This window comes from Rhincodon typus, chromosome 5 (genome assembly GCF_021869965.1).
Source record: "Rhincodon typus isolate 14 chromosome 5, sRhiTyp1.1, whole genome shotgun sequence".
NCBI lineage: Eukaryota > Metazoa > Chordata > Chondrichthyes > Orectolobiformes > Rhincodontidae > Rhincodon > Rhincodon typus.
In genome coordinates, this window is record NC_063336.1 from 39,070,890 (window position 1) to 39,090,342 (window position 19,453).

At 40.2% G+C, this 19,453-nt stretch overlaps 1 protein-coding gene across 1 annotated transcript in view; it reads right to left on the minus strand.

Annotated features, from left to right (window-relative positions):
* map3k5 (mitogen-activated protein kinase kinase kinase 5) overlaps positions 1-19,453 on the minus strand; it is a 195,700-nt gene that overhangs the window by 80,003 nt on the left and 96,244 nt on the right. The window contains exons 9-13 of the mRNA XM_048596746.1: positions 15,894-16,047; positions 9,063-9,170; positions 8,882-8,931; positions 7,170-7,265; positions 5,864-5,945 (exon numbers count right to left, since the gene is read on the minus strand). Of these exons, the coding sequence (XP_048452703.1) occupies positions 5,864-5,945; positions 7,170-7,265; positions 8,882-8,931; positions 9,063-9,170; positions 15,894-16,047 (490 nt within the window). The remainder of the gene's footprint in view (positions 1-5,863; positions 5,946-7,169; positions 7,266-8,881; positions 8,932-9,062; positions 9,171-15,893; positions 16,048-19,453) is intronic.

The window sequence follows — 19,453 nt, forward strand, 5'->3', positions numbered from 1 at the left end:
ATATCACGACTGATTGCAGAAACAGTAATGCAATGGTTAGAATGGACAGCGCTCTCTACTATACATCCCAAATTTTGGGTCTGATATGTAGATGACACCTTCGTGATTACTAAATGCACAAAACTAGAAAAAACCCACCGACATAAACAACATCCTCACTGGGATAAAATTCACAAAAGAAGAAGAAAACAACAACCAACTACCCTTCGTGGACATAGAACACAAAAACAACGGAGAATTCCACACTAGCGTATACAGAAAGACCACATATACAGACCAGATACTTAATTACACTAGCAATCATCCCAACGCCCACAAATGGAGCTGCATCAGGACCCTATGTAAACAAGCCACAACACATTGTAGCAACCTGGAACTACGTAAAGCAGAACAGGAGCACCTACACGGAGTCTTCAAAAGGAATGGATACCTGAAAAGCATAATCTGCCGTTACCTCCGAGACAGGCCACAAAAGGAAGACACAACATGACCAGACTCACTAATCACCCTACCGTACATCAAGGATATGTCAGAGTTGACCACAAGACTAGTCAGACCCTTAGGTATCAGGGTAGCCCACAAACCAACAACCACCCTGCGACAGCTACTGACGAACATAACAGATCCCATACCCAAAACCAGCAAACTGGTGTAAAGTACAAAATACCATGCAAGGACTGTGAGAAACATTACACAGGCTAAACCAGAAGAAAACTGACAATACTGATACACAAACACCAATTAACCACCAAGAGACATGACCAATTCTCACTTGTATCACTACACAGAGACAAGGAGGGACACAAATTTGACTGGGACAACACATCCATAATCGCACAAGCCAAACAGAGACACGTCAGGTAATTCCTGGAGGCCTGGTATTCCAACGACAACTCCATCAACAAACACATTGAATTAGACCCTGTGTACAAACCACTGAGAAACAAAACCAGAAGTGGTACCAAACACCCCAGCAAACTGAGGCATATAAATAACAAGTGGGACAGAACACCAACGCTTCACTGGAGATGCATTGACGATTTTACCAAGCAGGGTGACGAAACCAAACCCACCAGCTCAGCGAGCATGTCTACAACTCATCCCTGAATTCCCTTACTGTCTATGTCAAGCTTAAATATACATAATGATAGCTTTTTGTGGTAAAGGGTTCCACAGATTCACTACTCTGACAGAAGAATCTGAACAGGCTGAATGGTCTCCTGATTCGCTGTCGTCATTTTATGATTCCTCGAAAATCACCCTTTTGAAAAAGTGCCAACTTGGCTCAGTTGGTAGCATCTCGAGTCAGAAAGCTACAGATTTACATTCCACTTATGAGAATAGACAATTTGGGATGTTTCTAAAGTGCACTTGCTGTTGTAATATAGGAGAAAGGAAATAATTGGCTGGTGTGGCATGGGAAGAGTGGAGGGTGGTTCTTTCCCAGAGGGAGCGGAGGCTTGCATCGTACACCAAACTGTTTGGAATTAGACCGAGAGAAGCTGATGGCAAAAACTGAGAGATACCTCAAAAGAAGCCGGAAAGGAATAAATCCGGGAAAGGGGCTAAAAGTGGCCGATGAAATTCAATGTCAATGTCAATGTCATCTTGAGGTGATTTAGCTTGGTTAAAATAAACTTTACAGCAGTGAGTGAAAGTAGATTTGGTGCTGTCACAGGGAGGTCAGGGTGCAGGTTCACAGAACATCTAAAATAGCACTTCAGTTCAAAAAGAAGCTGACAGATTTCTCATGCAGATCGAAAATATAATAGCCCAACTGGAATGATGACGTTGTCAAAAACAATAAATTGCAGTTAAATATTGTATATAGTAACAAATTCCACACAAGAGGAAGGATATATAGAGAGAGAGACTTTAGAGGGGATTAACAATGCAGATTCACTAGAACATTGTCTTGCATGAGAAAAATGCAGTTAATCCAGAATTAAAACAGAATTAAGAATGTATAAAGGTAGAGTGAAACAGGCACTGTTTGAATACATGAGAACATTAAGACAAGACTAAATGCAAAAGATTTAGAAGTGAGAGCAAGCAAAACTTATCTACTTCATTGTGAGGCTGTGGAGTACAGCCTTTGCCTACAATACTATGCTGAACTATTAAAGTTATATTGAGGGCAATATTTACATAAAGTTGAACCAAGTTAGTACGTTAACTTTCTTTAGTGCCTCTCTTTCACTTCATTTCATTTTTAAAATGCTTATGGGAAACATTAATTAAGCAATAGAATTGGCAAAAATACAGTGAATTTATAATCCAAATCTTGAACCATCACCAAAAACCCCACAGGAAGCTAAACAGATTAAGTAACTGTGAACACACATGAGAAACAAATGATTTAAAGGAAAAATATACCTAACAGTTAACGTCAGGAAAACAGCTTAGACCAAACTGAGGTGGAAGGATTTACTATAAAAAAATTCCACAACCATTGCTAGAAACTCTAAGAAGTTGCAGCAAAAAGACATTAAATATTTTCAAATAGATGTTTATCCTTATTTACAAGCCTAAAACCCATGAACAATTTTTTTTAATTACCTACAAAATCTGCCACTACCAGTTGCAGATTCTGAAATTCTTAAACCCAACACGTATGATATAACAAATCAGAGGTGTCATCAAGATTATATAAAAGCAAGGTTGCATAAGCCTCAACTCCATTCCATTCGAGGTCCGGTAACAAAATCCTACAGAAACAAATAAACTTGAAAAATGAAAGCTCACAGAAAAATAACAATGCTGTGACAGAAAAGTTCAGTGGAAAAGTGTAATGAAGTTATTGGCAAGAGACTACCATTACATTGTTTAGGACTGTCAAGTCAGACTCTTATATGTGAAAATATGATGTGAAGATTAATTTGCAATGCATTGGGAATTCTGTTCTGGCCATTTCTTAGAAAAAGAAAGGAAGACAGTTTCTGAATGAACTCAACCTCAGCTCATATTTGCAGACATCCAAATTAGAACAAAATCTAAGCCCAGACGGATGTTTGGTCTCTGGTACGATTTCAGCAATTTACAATAATATCAGAAATCCAGTTTGGAACACATCCAATCCCAAAGGACCACAATTTGGTTGCATCAATTTGCGTAATTTCAGCTGCATTACATTATTTTGTTAAGTACCAATTTAAAAGAAAAAAAATTAACAATGCATCTGATGTGAAAGGCACCATTCGTGACTGGATAAGTGGCTTAATTAAATGCAGATGTCAACAATTAATGAAAGTATATTCGGAAAGTAAAAGTTAGGATCAAATCTAGTGCATGTGACAAAGGTGGCAAAAATGTAGAATAAATGGTGATGGTTTTGAAGAAGTATCCAAGAAAGAAAATTTGATGACTTTAGTTACATGTACCATTCAGCATGGATAATGCACCAAGAAAGTGAAAAAAAAACAAAAACAAAAGAAAATGTGTCAGAGACACCAATATGCTGAGAATGTGAATAAGATCCATTTTTTACAAAGTCAGTAAAACTAAAAATGATATCTCTACAATGTGATCAAGGTTTGAGACCAGAAAAGGTATCATCTTCAGATCAAAACTCACAAACAAATCTTTCTTCTCGTTGAAGAGTAGTAAACGCATATGATAAAAACATATGATGAAACATATGATAAAAATTTTCTGAAGAAGGGTCTAGGCCCAAAACATCAGCTTTCCTGCTGCTCTGATGCTGCTTGGCCTGCTGCGTTCATCCAGCTCTACACCTTGTTATCTCTGATAAAAACATCCAACCTGTTCACATCCTGGTTAAGTTTTGATGTCTTGAGCTGGAAAACTTAACTGGATATTTATACTGGTCTTGTAATTCCCAAAGTTAACCCACTGAAAAACCCAAATGCAAAGTTAATTACTAAATCCAATTTATAGCATTTAACCCCAAAACACAGAAATTAATAACATACTTATAAGACTAAAAAGATGGAGGTGCACAAGTAGGCCATTCAGCCCACTGAGTCTGCTCCACCATTCAATGAGATTGTGGCTGATCTGATAATCCTCAACACCACCTTCCTGCCTTTTCCCTAAAACGCTTGATTCCCTTGCTGATTAAAAACGTGTCCATGGCCTGCCTCTAATGTCTGTATATCTCTGCTTACATTACAGGCCAAATTTGTTAACTATATTCCAGATGCGGTCTGATTAGTATCTTGGATAGTTTTATAATGACTTCCCTACTTTTATACACCATTCCCTTTGAAACACAAGCCAAAGTTTCATTCATTTTTTTTTATATAGTGCCCTGTTGTAGTAAATCAACTAAAACCTTTGGCAAAAGCATTATAAAGCCAAATAAGTCACAATTAGATATTAGGCAAGATAAATAAAAGCTTGGCAAAAGGGGCATGTAATGTCTTAAAGACAGAAATGAATGTAGACAGGTGGAAAGGTGGAGGCAGGAAATTCCAGAGCTTAGGGTTTGGGTAACCAAAGGCATGACAACCAATGGTGGGGTGATTCAAATCAGGGATGGTTGAGAAGCCAGGATTAGATACGCACAGGTATCTTCAATGGCTATAAAGTCCAAGGAGCTCACATAGATAGGAAAGGGTGAAGCCAAGAAGGGACTTGAAAACAAGGATGAAAATTTTAAAAACAAAGGCATTTCTTGAATAGAAGCCAATATAACTTGATAAGAAGAAGATGGGAGAGATAGGTGAACGGGACTCAGTGTGAAGTAGGACAAAGACAGCAGCGTTTCAGCATACCTCAAGATTACGGGAGACCAGCCAGGACTATGTTAGTCTGGTCATAGCCACAGCTCTAGGGTTTTCAGTAGAAGATGAGTGGAGACAAACTAATTGAACAAATGAAATGGTGTATTGCAGTGAAGAGATGTGCTTTACAACAAAGTACAAAAATGAGAGAGGAATAAATTACATCACTGAAAAGGAAATGAATTTAAGAAAGGAAGTGTCACGAGTGGGACGAATTGGATACCTTTGCTGTGAAAACACCTTGGCATGGACGAGTTGGACCTAAGGGTCTGTTTCCGTGCTGTATAACTATGACCTGCCATTAATCAGGTGTTTCATTGTGAACCGGCAGGATGCGTATTGAAATATTAAATATAGGTCCCAAATGGGAGCCTGATTTGAAACCAGTTAATGCAGTGCCAGTTTGATCGGGCTCAGAAAGTCAGCAGTGAAATAGAGTCAGAAGCTGCCAGCTCCCTGAGAGCATGCTCTTTTCTCAGCATTTCCTGTTGGTCATGGAGGAGCAGGGATGCTTTCCTCAGACTGCAGTCTGGAGGCTTTCTTTCAGTCTATTTATCAAGTCCAAATCTTCATTTTTTCCTCGCCGTCCCAATCATCAGCTTCCCTCAATCCTCATCATTACCTCAAACCTGATATCCAGCTCTCCCAATCATTCCTTATTTCTAGCTACAAATCTCCTCCCAATTACCTGAATGTTCTCAAAGTTCACCAGCTAAGACCTCCTGCTACAAAGGTATTTGCTCTTTCACACACTGACCAGGCAATCTGTTTGGCTGGCAGGAGGCAGGGCTACAAGCTCTTGATGACCTTCTGCCATTAAGTTCAACTGTTTTTTTGTGGGCCTGGTCTTGATTCCTCAGCTTTTTTCAACTGCATCCTCTTCCCAAATAACAAGCCAATGCCTAAAGGAGGTGGTCAGGCATAGGGTGTTGAATGGCCCCTTTACTTCTCAATTATACTGTGAAAATCAACAAGTTGCATTTCAATACAAAGTAATAACATTTTCAGGGTTATAGACCTGAAACCCTTCATTTGTTTATTAACCCAGAGATGTTGTGAACTGCTCAATGTTTCTGGAATTTTCTAGGGCTTTTTTTTTGCAGAAAATATTATCTTACCTCTAATGCATCTCCATCTGAGTCACCTTCCTCAGCACCCTTTCCTACCTCGTCAGTTATAGAGTTCACCATTTCACAGAATCTGAAAACAAACATTTATACCACAAATACTCATTTTTATTGACAATTGCTGTTACTTGTACTTCCGTGCTTTTATGAATTATTCTGTCCTTTCAATTATGCTCTATCATTCATTAAAATAAACCCTGGCTAGTAACCTTGATGGACCAAACTGCAACTTACATCCTCTGCATTTTATTTCGTACCCCATCACATTGGAAACCTAACATACCCACAAAAAATAAATTAAATCCGTAGAAGATGAAAACATCATTGGAGCAAAGCAAACTTCTCATCATTAAAATACTTTTAGGTATGGAAATGCCAAGCACTATACTTAGACTGACCTAAGTTTGCATGCTTGATTATGCTCGCATGTAACAACACTATGTTACAAGTGTTAGTTCACTTTTTTCTCTTTACTTTTTCAGCCAACTCAAAATGAAGAAGTGACACTTTCATTAAGGCATTTAAATCATTACACAGTTCTGTCCCAATTAAGTGCAAAAAGAAAATGTCCAGATTTACTATTACTGAGGAAACTTTGCCACTCTTGTTAAAAATGGCATACAAATGAATGTAATCCAAAATTCTTTTTGATTTCATGAAAATTTTAAGTATTTTGATCCCATTTGTCTTTGGATTTTAGATTGCATTGCAAAGCACTCTCTGTGGTTTTTCTATATAATTTCTCAGAAGGATTTCACTGCAATTTCTGCCAAGTAACCAAAATATAACTAATCATCTGGTTTTCCTCTCAAGGTTATTAATCACAATTTGGGATCAAGCTGAGAATGTCATTAAAGTGGAAGCTTTATAACACTATATGAACAAAACTACTTCTGTTTTTAAATTCTGAGCAATGGCACTACAGTCCAAACTAAATTAAGGCACTCTAAAATGATTCACTTATACATTGAAGAGAAGGTTACAAAAGTACTGAGCCAATGAAAGCAGTAACTCTCTGAAAACTAGAATTGTAATGGCACAGCACACCGTACATATCAGCAACACCATTATGTGTTATCAAAACTACACCATAGCAAATTCCCACAGAACAAGCCGCTAGTCCTCATGATAGCTTATTTACACAAAGTGGGTGGTAAAATCAGATGAGTCAGGTACACACCCTCAACTAATTACCTGATTACAAATGGCATTTCTTTTCCAATATAAATTATACATCATGCCTTACAGACAGGAATTTGCAGCCTTCATGAAGCTGAGATTGTCAAAATATACTTACCTCTTGCAGTGTAGCTCAGTGCAAAAATATATCTGAAAGTCATCTGAATTATGCAGAACATACAGGAAGCAACAACGCTCATCACATTTTGAAACACTGCAATATCAAAAAAACAATTTTTCAGGCTAACAATCCCATACCCACTCTTATTCAGGAGATCACAATTTAGTTTATAATTTGACATAAAGTCTTCAATACATAAGTAAACATTTTGGAGCAGAGACTACAAGTAAATGAAGCTGCTTAAACTGCACTCACACTTGGACCTTAACTCCTCTTCAGGAGTTCACACAGTGCTCATCACCCACTCCCTGTCAACTCAGTCATTACAAAAATGTTGTTCAGTATTACTCCCTTCCAGTTTTTTCGCTCAGAATACATGCTATTGTATAAGGTTGATGTAACTGTAGCAAGTGCCAGAAGTTAAATTAATTGACTTAACTAAACTTCGCTGGCTCTTCAATCTTTCTCTGGGACAAGGTAACATCAAATCTAATTGTTATATATGACTTTTATTGTCTTGCCAGCAATTTATATACTTTAATGTTAGTTATGAAGCATGTATCAGTTTTTGTTCAAAATTATCTGCTTCTGCAATCCTCTCGTTTATTTAGAAAGACTGCAAATCAAGAATTGGGAATCTGTTACAGTCCCAGAGGAACACAGGGCTGCTCTTTCATTTCAGAAAGATGACAGGTGGTGGTTTAACCCGAGGGTCACCACCTCTCAGGCAAGGGGTGAAGTTGTCAAGGCATGTGACCTCAGCTGATATGAATTGAACCCATGCTGTCGGTGTAGTTCTACATCACAAATCAGCTGTCCAGCCAACTGAGCTAATCGACCATCCTGCTTAAGTAAACTATCAAATCAAATGATAGTGATCAAATGTTAGCTATGTCCTTATTGTACCCTTTTGACACTAGTCCATTGTAACAGAAATTGTCAAATACACTTTTAAAAACCAAAGAGGAGTAAAGCGGAAACACAAACAGAAATTGCTGGAAAAACCCAGCAGCATCTGTAGAGAGAAATCACAGTTAATGTGTTGGGTTCAGTGACCCTTCCTCAGAACCCGAAACATTAACTCTGATTTCTCTCCACAGATACTGCTGGACCAGCTGAGCCTTTCCAGCAATTTCTATTTTTGCTTCTAATTTCCAGCACCTGCAGTTCTTTTGGTTTTTATTTAGGCGTATTACCAGAAGTATTCTCATACTCAAAAGGAAAAAATATCAATAATTGTAACAGATTACAGTCTCTCAAAAACCTACAGTACCCTTTATTACCACAACTCTAATTATTAGAGAATCTTTAACTATTCATTTAAAAGCTTAGAACAGCTTTTATTCTTAAATAAAACATCAAGCTAACTCATCTATATTTTCCAGAAAAATGTTTTTACCTGAATCAAATTAGGGAATAATTCTGTCAAGACATATACTCTACTTCTGTAATTTTTCTTTTTTCCATGATCCTTACTTAAAAACATTCTACCAAAATCGCAGCCGATCAAGTCCCTAAAATTAAATGTTATCCTCTTAAATTATTACACCCTGCATCAGTTACTACATATTCATATTGATAGCTATGAATGCTGAAAGAAACATGACTATTTCTTCTTAACAGAAAGACCTGATAAACTGGCTGTACTGAGCTTTTATGTTGTATCTATAACATACATTAGAGAGAGCCAAGGCTAGCCAGTCACTGACCTCACACCTCTAATAGTTGCAGCATTGAAGTTCCATTCATAAATGCCATTCTGTGGTACACAGTCCATTGGGCCCATAGAGGAAAAAGAAGAAATAAAAATAAATGTATATTACAGCTAAAGAATCATGAATACTGAGAAATTAATTCATTGAATTATTTTTGTTATGTTCTATAAATTACCTTATCACTTGGTGATACATGCCAAATAGACACTGTCTTCTCTTCTGCATCATTGTTTATGGATAAATAAGCAGGCTGGAAAACCTTGGTTGGCTCCAAGATTAAAACCTGGTCATAAAAGTATGAAAAATGACAAAGCTGCATAATTCATGATCCCACAGTTTGCATACAGTAAGGTTTCCTTTATCAGTAGATCAGTGACAATACATGACCCTGGCTCACTATCCTATAATACCCACAAAATGTCAACATTACCGGCTTGATGTCTATTATATGTAATTATTAATGAGCATACTATTCACATGAGAATGCATACTAAGATTACCTCTATTTAATAAATGACAAATGTGCTAATTTTGTCAGTACACAACGGATTTGATCATACAATGTGGTTCACCTAGTTAATCTAAAGTCATCCAAAGCACATTGATGTCCCCAAGTCATTAAATGAATCACTGAAGCAGAGTTTCAGCTTTCAGTTGTGTGGAAGAGTGGATCTCCTGTCACTAAACCTCAACATGGTTACAATATGGGAGGCCCTTCAGCCCTTCATGGTACTGGTTCTCTGAGGGAGTGATTCACTTAGTGCGTCTCCTCTACCTTTTGTCAGTACACCCACAATTTTATTTCTTTTTCAGGTAATGATTCTCTCCCTTCATACCAGATCACTGTAAAAAGATTTTTGTCTTGATGCTTCCATTGCCAATGACCTTGCTCTGGCTCTTGATCCTTGCGCCAATGGGAAGAACTTTTCCCTATCTATTCTGTACAGGCTCATGATTTTGAACACCTCCATCAAATCTCCTCCTCTTCACTCAGGAAAATAGTGCCAATTTCTTCAATCTTTCTACATATCTGAAGTTCGGCCTCTCTTTTTGAACCTGGGGACCACATGATAGGAAGGATGTGAATGCACTGGAGACAGTGTAGAAGCAGTTTACAAGAATAGGTTCAGGGATGAAGAATTTCAGCCACAAGGCTGGGACTGTTCTCCTTGGAGGTAGGATATTTTCAAATTCATGCATGGGTTGGATAGAGTAGATAGGGAGAAACTGTTCCTGTTCATAAAAGGAACAAGAATGAGAGGGTGTGATCTACAAAAGAAGCAAGGATGATTTCAGAAAACACTTCTTCACTCAGCAAGTAGTTAGGATACAGAATGCACTCCTCGCAAGTGTGGTGGAGCCAATCAAGGCCTAGAAGAGAGCACTGGATGATTATTTGGATAAAAATTAAAGTGCAGTGGTTTGGAGAAAAGCCGGAAATTACCTATTGCCAATGAGATTCATTTAACAAGCCAGTTTAGGCACAGTGGGCTGAATGGCATCCATCTGCACCTTACAACTTATCTGATCTCATGATTTTTTTGTTTGCATTCTCTCTAATGCCTTCACATCTTTCTTAAAGTGTGATGTTCAGACATGGACATGGGCACAATTCTCCAGCTGAGGCCAAACCACTGATTTCCACTGGTTGTGAATCTGGCAGCTTCTAAACTGGGCAGGCAATTAGCTCTGCCAGATTACTGCCCAGTTGCTTCATGTGGAAGTCAGTCTCATTGCCCTCTGAGGGGGAAACGGGCAAGGGCATGATATTACTGTTTGTCACGAACATTTGCATATTTCCCCGCTCATAACTGTGGACTTGTTCATTGTACAGGGCAAGGATACTGATATTCTGTCTCGACGTAGTTCACTCTCCCCCCGTGACTGTGCTGAATCCTCTTATATGGCTGTTTCAGTTGTTTCAGCGGTGGGAGTCTGGGAGGAAGCGCGAGGGCAGCCTGGGAAGGTAAGCTTCCACCCAATAAATTTGGGAGTTAATTAATACCCGAGACACTACACGCGTAGTGTCTCCCACCGTTCCACCTCTTCTAACGTAATAATGACCAAGTGTGGTGAGCAGGTAAGCTATTTGCATTTTTTTTCCTAATCTCTTTGTTATCTTTCGGGGTAGTCACCTAGACGCCAAATCCTCTGGGAGCGGGTCGGAAGGCAAAGCCGGAGTCAGTTTGAGTATATAACGGAGTAAACTTACTGGTGCAGCGAACACTGCGAAACCAAAAAAAAACTAATGAATTTTAAATAATTAACTAAGTAGAGATGGCAGGCCAGATGATGTGTTGTAGCTGTATGATGTGGGAGCTAGCTGATCCCATTGAGAACGGCAGTGACCACATCTGCAGCAAGTGTTGGCTGCTTGAGGAGCTCCGGCTCAAAATTGATGAGCTGGAATCCGAACTCCAAACACTGCAGCACATCTGGGAGGGGGAGAAATACCTGGATACTGTGTTCCAGGATGCAGTCATACCTGGTAGATTAACTAATGTTATTTCGATCGGCGGGCAGGAACAGCAGTGTGTGACTGCGAGTGAGGCAGGTAGAGGGACCCTGCAGGCAGGAACACAGGAGCCGCAGCCCTGGACATTGTCCCACAGGTATGAGGCACTTGCTCCCTGCGTGGATGAGGAACAGGGCTGCAGGAAGGAGGAGTCAACTGACCGTGGCACCATGGTCTAGGAGGCCATTCAAGAGGGGGGAGCAAAAAGACAGATTGTAGTTGTAGGGGATTCCATCATCAGGGGATAGACAGTATCCTTTGCGAGCAGGATAGAGAATCCCGCATGGTGTGTTGCCTGCCCGGTGCCAGGGTGCAAGACATCTCTGACCGGCTTGAGAGGATATGAGAGAGGGAGGGGGAGGATCCAGTTGTTGTGGTCCACGTAGGTACCAACAACATAGGCAGGACTGGGAAAAAAGACCTGTTTCGGGATTATGAAAAGCTGGGAACAAAATTAAAAAACAGATCTTCAAGGGTCATAATCTCTGGATTGCTGCCCGAGCCACATGCAAATTGGCATAGGGAGGAGAGGATCAGGGAAGTAAACACATGGCTAAAAGAGTGGTGTGGGAAAGAGAGTTTCCTTGTCATGGGGCTTGGCATCAGTTCTGGGACAGGAGGGATCTATACCGCTAGGATGGACTCCACCTGAACAGGGCCGAGTCCAGTGTTCTGGCGAAAAGGGTAAATAGTTGGTTAATAGGACTTTAAACTAGTAAGTAGGGGGGAAGGGAGCGTAGAGGGAGAATAACAATTAATGTAAGGCAAAGCAGCAGGTTAGCAGGTGACGCGGAAGCTTCAACTCCATTGAAAATTAGGAAGAAAGTTAAAGGGAAGGAGAACTCGAGCTGTTAGTAATGGAGGTAATAGGACCCAAAAAGGAGGTGCAAAACCTGGCATAAGGGCACTTTATCTGAATGCTCGGAGCATTCAAAACAAGGTGGATGAGTTGACGGTGCAAATCATGGCAAATGGGTATGATTTAGTGGCCATTACAGAGACATGGTTACAGGATGGTCATGACTGAGAGTTAAATATCCAGGGGTATCAAACTGTTCGGAAGGACAGACAGGAAGGTAAGGGAGGTGGTGTTGCTCTGATTTTTAAGGATGATATCAGGGCGGTAGTGAGAGATGATATAGGTTCTACTGAACAAAAGGTTGAATCCATTTGGGTGGAAATTAGGAATAGCAGGGAGAAGAAGTCACTGATAGGTGTGATCTATAGGCCACCAAATAATGACATTGTGGTGGGGCAGGCAATAAACATAGAAATAGCTAATGCATGTAAAAATGGTACAGCAATTATCATGGGGGATTTTAATCTACATATCGATTGGTCAAATCAGGTCGGTCATAGCAGCCTTGAGGAGGGGTTCATAGAATGCATCCGCGATAATTTCCTTGAACAGTATGTAATGGAACCTACGAGGGAGCAAGCTATCCTAGATCTAGTCCTGTGTAATGAGACAGGAATAATTAATGATCTCACAGTTAGGGATCCTCTCGGAAGGAGCGATCACAGTATGGTCGAATTTAAAATATAGATGGAGTGTGAGCAGGTTAAATCCAGTATCTATGTGCTTAAATAAAGGAGACAATGAAGGAATGAGGGAGGAGTTAGCTAAGGTAGAATGGGAGCAAAAACTTTATGGTGGGTCAATTGAGGAACAGTGGAGGACTTTCAAAACGATTTTTCACAGTGCTCAGCAGAAGTATATTCCAGTGATAAGGAAGAATTGTAGGAAAAGAGAGAGCCAGCCATGGATGTCTAAGGAAATAAAGGAAAGTATCAGATTGAAAAAAAACACATACAAAAAAGCAAAGAGTAGTGGGAAACTAGTAGACTGGGAAATCTTTAAAGGCCAACAGAAAGCCACAAAAAAAGTTATAAAGAAAAGTAAGATAGATTATGAGAGTAAACTAGCTCAGAATATAAAAACAGGCAGCAAAAGTTTCTATAAATATGTAAATCGTAAAAGAGTGGCAAAGGTAAACATTGGTCCTTTAGAGGATGAGAAGGCCAATTTAATAACTGGGAATGAGGAAATAGCCGAGACATTAAACGGTTATTTTGTGTCGGTCTTCACAGTGGAAGACACAAATAACATGCCAAAAACTAATGGCAAGAAGGTTATAGCAGGTGAGGACCTAGAAACTATCATTATCACTAAGGAGGCAGTGCTGGGCAAGCTAATGGGGCTAAAGGTAGACAAGTCTCCTGGCCCTGATGAAATGCATCCCAGGGTACTAAAAGAGGTGATGGGGGAAATAGCAAATGCACTAGTAATTATTTACCAAAATTTGCTGGACTCTGGGGTGGTTCCCACAGATTGGAAAACAGCCAATGTGACGCCACTGTTTAAAAAAGGAAGTAGACAAAAAGCAGGTAACTATAGGCCAGTTAGCTTAACTTTGGTGGTGGGGAAAATGCTTGAATCTATAATTAAGGAAGAAATAGAAAGACATCTGGATATAAATTATCCCATTGGGAACACCCAGCATGGGTTCATGAAGGGTAGGTCATGTTTAACTAATTTGGTGGAATTCTTTCAGGACATTAGTTGAATGGTGGACAATGGGGAACCTGTGGATGTGGTGTATCTGTATTTCCAGAAGGCATTTGACAAGGTGCCACACCAAAGGCTGCTACATAAGATAAAGTTACACGGTATTACAGATAAATGTATTGGCATGGATAGAGGATTGGTTGACCAGTAGAAAGCAAACAGTAGGGGTAAATAGGTGTTTTTCTGGTTGGCGGTGAGTGACTAGTGGTGTGCCTCAGGGATCAGTGTTGGGACCGCAATTGTTTACAATTTACATAGATGATTTGGAGTTGGGGACTAAGTGTGGTGTATCAAAATTTGCAGACGACACGAAGGTTAGTGGTAGAGCAAAGTGTGCAGAAGACACTGAAAGTCTGCAGAGGGATATAGATAGTCTAAGTGAATGGGCAAACGTCTGGCAGATGGAGTACAATTTTGATAAGTGTGAGGTCATCCATTTTGGTAGGAATAACAGCAAAATGGACTATGTTTTAAATGGTAAAAAATTGCAGCACGCTGCTGTGCAGAGGGACTTGGGTGTCCTTGTGCATGAATCGCTGAAGGTGGGATTGCAGGTGCAGCAGGTAATTAAAAAGGCAAATGGAATTTTAATAGAACATAGAACATTACAGCACAGTCCAGGCCCTTCGGCCCTCAATGTTGCGCCGACCTGTGAAACCAATCTGAAGCCCATCTAACCTATACTATTTTGTCTGCCATTGCTCGAGAGATGGATTTTAAAAACAGGGAGGCTATGCTGCAGCTGTATAGGGTCCTGGTGAGGCCACACCTGGAGTACTGTGTGCAGTTTTGGTCTCCCTACTTGAGAAGAGATATACTAGCACTGGAGGGGGTGCAGAGGAGATTCACTCGGTTGATTACAGAGTTGAGAGGGTTGGATTATGAGGAGAGACTGAGTAGACTGGGGTTATACTCATTGGAATTCAGAAGAATGAGGGAAGATCTTATAGAAACATATAAGACTGTGAAGGGAATAGATAAGGTGGAGCCAGGGAGGTTATTTCCGCTAGCAGGTGAAACTAGGACTAGAGGGCATCGCCTCAAAATAAAGGGAAGCAGATGTAGGACTGAGGTCAGGAGGAACTTCTTCACCCAAAGGGTTGTGAATCTGTGGACGTCCCTGTCCAGTGAAGTGGCTGAAGCTACCTCGCTGAATGTTTTTAAGGCAAGGCTGGATAAATTTTTGAACAGTAAAGGAATTAAGGGTTATGGTGAGTGGGCAGGTAAGTGGAGCTGAGTCTCAAAAAGATCAGCCATGATCTTATTAAATGGCGGGGCAGGCTCGAGGGGCCAGATGGCCTACTCCTGCTCCTAGTTCTTATGTTCTTATGAAATAAAATCACTCCCGGACAGTGAATACTGGTCCACACTAACTTGGTATAATAACTGCAGTGGGTGTGAGTAACCGTATTTCAGTGTAAATGTTTGCAAGACTAGGTATTTCCAAACGCTGTTGGAGAGGGCTATGACAATCTTTACATGCAAAGGTTTAATATTGTTACCAGGACTCATCTAATCTTAAAATGACAGGTAAAACAAATTAATTGCATTTATTATGAACTCAAATTGCACCAGCTAACCAGACAATATAAAATGTTCCCATCTGGAATTTCAGATTTGTGTTGCACTTTTGTTCCCCAAAAGATATTGAATTATCTTCTAATTTTTGACACCAGGCCCTCTACATTTAGTCGATTTCCACCTGATCCCAACATGTTCTGGTGCAGCCGACACTTGAATTCACCAGTCGGCTGATATTAATAATTGTACAGAGATCAATCAACTCAGCGTTTTGAGGACCACATCTTTACATTGTTTTCGTATGCACACATCTGTGCTCGTTCCCACATAGGAGCTTAAGTGTACATGAGAGAATGTGGCTGAAAAAAAAAATAGATAAAACATTCAAAAAGACTACATACAGGAAATCGAACCAGTGACACGGCTTCATTGGTGGCTTCCACAATGAAATCCATCCAAAAGTCCATGCGTTCCTGACATTCAGGTGGCTGCTCTGGAGTTTGTTTCTTGAAACGTTGGTATATATGTATGGTTTGTACAACAGACTTCAGATACCTACAAATACAAACAGCATCAGAAGAAAAACTAAATCAGGAACATTTTAAAAAAAGTTTCATCACATTAACAGGCTTTTTAAACAGTCCATGGATACTCTCAGGTTAAGGTAAAAAGCGTGCTCATCAATCTCTTTTCTGGAAGACAGGAGAAAGTCTGAAGCGAGAGAACAAATCTAAAATGTGACAGTCAGTTAGCAAGAACTTTGCTTCTCTGATTAGGTAAAGAGGAGTCATAAAATGGTCACAGGATAGAAAGAGGCCATTGGACTCATTGTGTCCATGCTGTGCATCTGCAAGAGCAGCTAGTCTTGATTTTCCATCATTTCCCCATAGCCCTGTAAAATTTCACCTCTTCAGGGGCTTATCCAAATCCCTATTGAAAAATCACATCTGAACTTGCCTCCACCAAAATTTTAGACGGATCCCAAGCAGTGCACGACAACAATTTCTCCTGAAAATATTACAGATGCTGAAAATCTGGAATAAAACAACAGAAAATGCTGGAAATGCTCAGCAGCTCAGGCAGCATTAATGGAGGACAAAACACAGTTTACATTTCGGGTCTGTGAACTCTTCTCCTTTAGGGAGACTAATCTTAGCTTTTTGAAACGATCCATGGAACTGAAGCCTGAAGCTCATTCAGGGAAGCACCCCCACTTTGTAGCCTTAAATGTGAAACAAACTTACACAATTTTTGAAGGGTAAAGCTAATTAGATTGAACGTGAACTGTCAATCATACAGCTGGAGGGAAAAACTATTTTTAAAAAAGTGCAGATATCGAAATGATTGCTGAAGCGAAACCACAAATGAAGCCAGCAGTCGATACAAAATTGTGTAAGACAGTGCACAACAATCTACATTGTTACAACTTTGCCTACTACTTTCATTTATTGCATAACCCTGGATACAACCCTGATTATTCCTCAGTGAACAGCACGCATTTACATGTCAACCTTTAATAACAGGCAGTCTTTAAACCAAACGTTTTTCAATAAAATCTTGCATTTAGGCATATGGCCATAAAATCTAAGGGCTTTAAGGGCAGCATGGTGGTTCAGTAGTTAGCACTGCTGCCTTACAATGCTAGGGACTTGGGTTCGATTCCTCTCTCCACTGTCTGTGTGAAGTTTGCACATTTTCCCTGTATCTGCCTGGGTTTCCTCTGGGTGCTCGGGTTTCTTCCCACAGTCCAAAGTTGTGCAGGTTAGGTAGGTTGGTCATGCTAGAAAGTGTCCAGGTATGTGAAGGGGATGGGTCTGTCTGTGTGGGTTGCTGACCCAATGGGCCAGATGGTATGCTTCCACACTGTAGCAATTCTATGATTCTATTACAGCTGAAAATTATCCTTAAGGAATGGAAAAACGTAGAGCTAAAATCTTTAATTAACATAAATGTTGTCAAAACTGATGAAGAGTCCCTGAGCTCAAAACGTCAACTGCTTTTCTCTCTATAGATGCTGCCAGACCTACTGGGTTTCACCAGCACTTTGACATAATATTTGTTTTGTTCCCTGCAACCAATCTTCCTACAGTTTCTGAGGTTTCGCCACCTCTCCAGGGGTTTCCCACTACTCTCACCTGGTTCCGCAGCTATGGTCCCATGCTGCAAAATCCTCCAGGTTCCAGGCAGTCCTCCATCCAAAGAGTTAACACATTTCAGCCCCCATCCTTCTGACCTATCTGTGTATCACACTAGCATGAACCTGAACATCCAAACCCTGACAAACACCTTCCCTTAGATCAGGGCTAAGCCCCAGCTCCCCAGCTGCTATGCTAAATGCTGACAGATTCGTGACAACCAGTTGCCAAATCCAATATCCTGGACAACCCTCCTGGCTTTATTTCTCACCTCTGCTTACCTTCTCATGCAGGTTGGTGAGACGTATAGCAACAATGATAGACAAGACAGACATAGGTAAAAGGGAATTACAAACATCACAATGACAAAGTATTCTAGAGTGACAGGGTGAAATGGAATCAAGAAAAAGTTTGGGTCAACCTCAGACAATTACAAAAAGACAGCAATAGAGTCACAAAGGCAGAGATTAAATGACTAAATAAGTGAAATCCATTCTTTTCCTTGATTAACAGCTTGACATTAATTTATGAAACACTACACAACACAATGCTGTTCTGGCCATTAGCAATGAGGGTATTTGACAACTCAAAATAAATAAACATCAGGAAGTCCACTATGTCTTGTTTTGATACACAAGTACTCCAAACATTTTAAGCTAAACAAACAAAAATAAAACCCAATGAAATTTGCATCACTTTGGTTTTGACCACTGTAATTGTTCTGGATTAGCAGAAATACTCTTGAAAATATCTTGGGAAGACCAAAGTCATAATCATTGCACCCTGCCACAAGCTTCATTCCTGGCTACTCATCGCCTCACTCTCCCTGGCTTTGGTCTAAGGCCAAACCTTACTGTTTGCAACTTTGGTGTCATACTTGGCCCAAAGATAAGCTCTGATGACATCTCAATGTTAGCACTAGGTTCACTCACTTCCATCTCTCTAATGGTGACTAATTCTGCCTCTGCTTCAGCAGATCCATGTCTAGAAGGAACAAAAAGCATGACAATTCCAATGCTCTCCAAGTGGACTTCTACCTTTCTCCCTTCATAAACTTAAGTTACTAAATGACTCTGCTGTTTCAAAGTCCACCTAGTCTTGTTCAACCACCATCCACTGTGTTTACTAACTGTCCTCAGCTTCCTGTTAAGCCACGCCCTTAAATTCTTATCTTACTTTAGAATTCCTCCAGTCCCTCAGCTTTTCCCCATTTCTTTATCCTCTTTAACCTGGCAACTTTCCAAGATATCAGTGTTCATCCAATTCTGGCCAAGTGTATATCTCTAATTTTAAATCTTCACTCAACATAACTAGCACCACTGACAGCACCATTATCTTTGTTCTGTTTGTGTGGTCTCAGTGTGGATATTTCCCTAAATTACAGGGAATGACTATAGTTTCAAAGTACCTAATTGGCTGTAAAGTGGCTCGAAATTCCTGAGGTCTAACAAGGTGCAAAATATACTGAAGCATTCAGATTATCTTGTTTTTGATAAAGCTTGTACCTTTGTCAAAAAAGTGGGCATTTCTCTTCCTTAATCAAACCGTAGGCAGCCTGTGAGCAACCAGAATGTGGCCCACCAAAAATGGACAGACCTGTCAGCCAGTGGGTTGGAACATGATGGGAGTCTCCTACACTCAGGGTAAAGGATGGCAATCAGGACAGACAGGGAGAGGGAGAAGGAGTAGACATGTGTGCTTGTAGGATCATGTAAGAGATAGATAGAACACAACAGAGAGCAAAGCAGAGAAAGAGAGAGAGACAGAGAGAGCGGGGGTAGAGAGAGAGAACAAAGCAGAGAGAGAGAGAACAAAGCAGAGAGAGA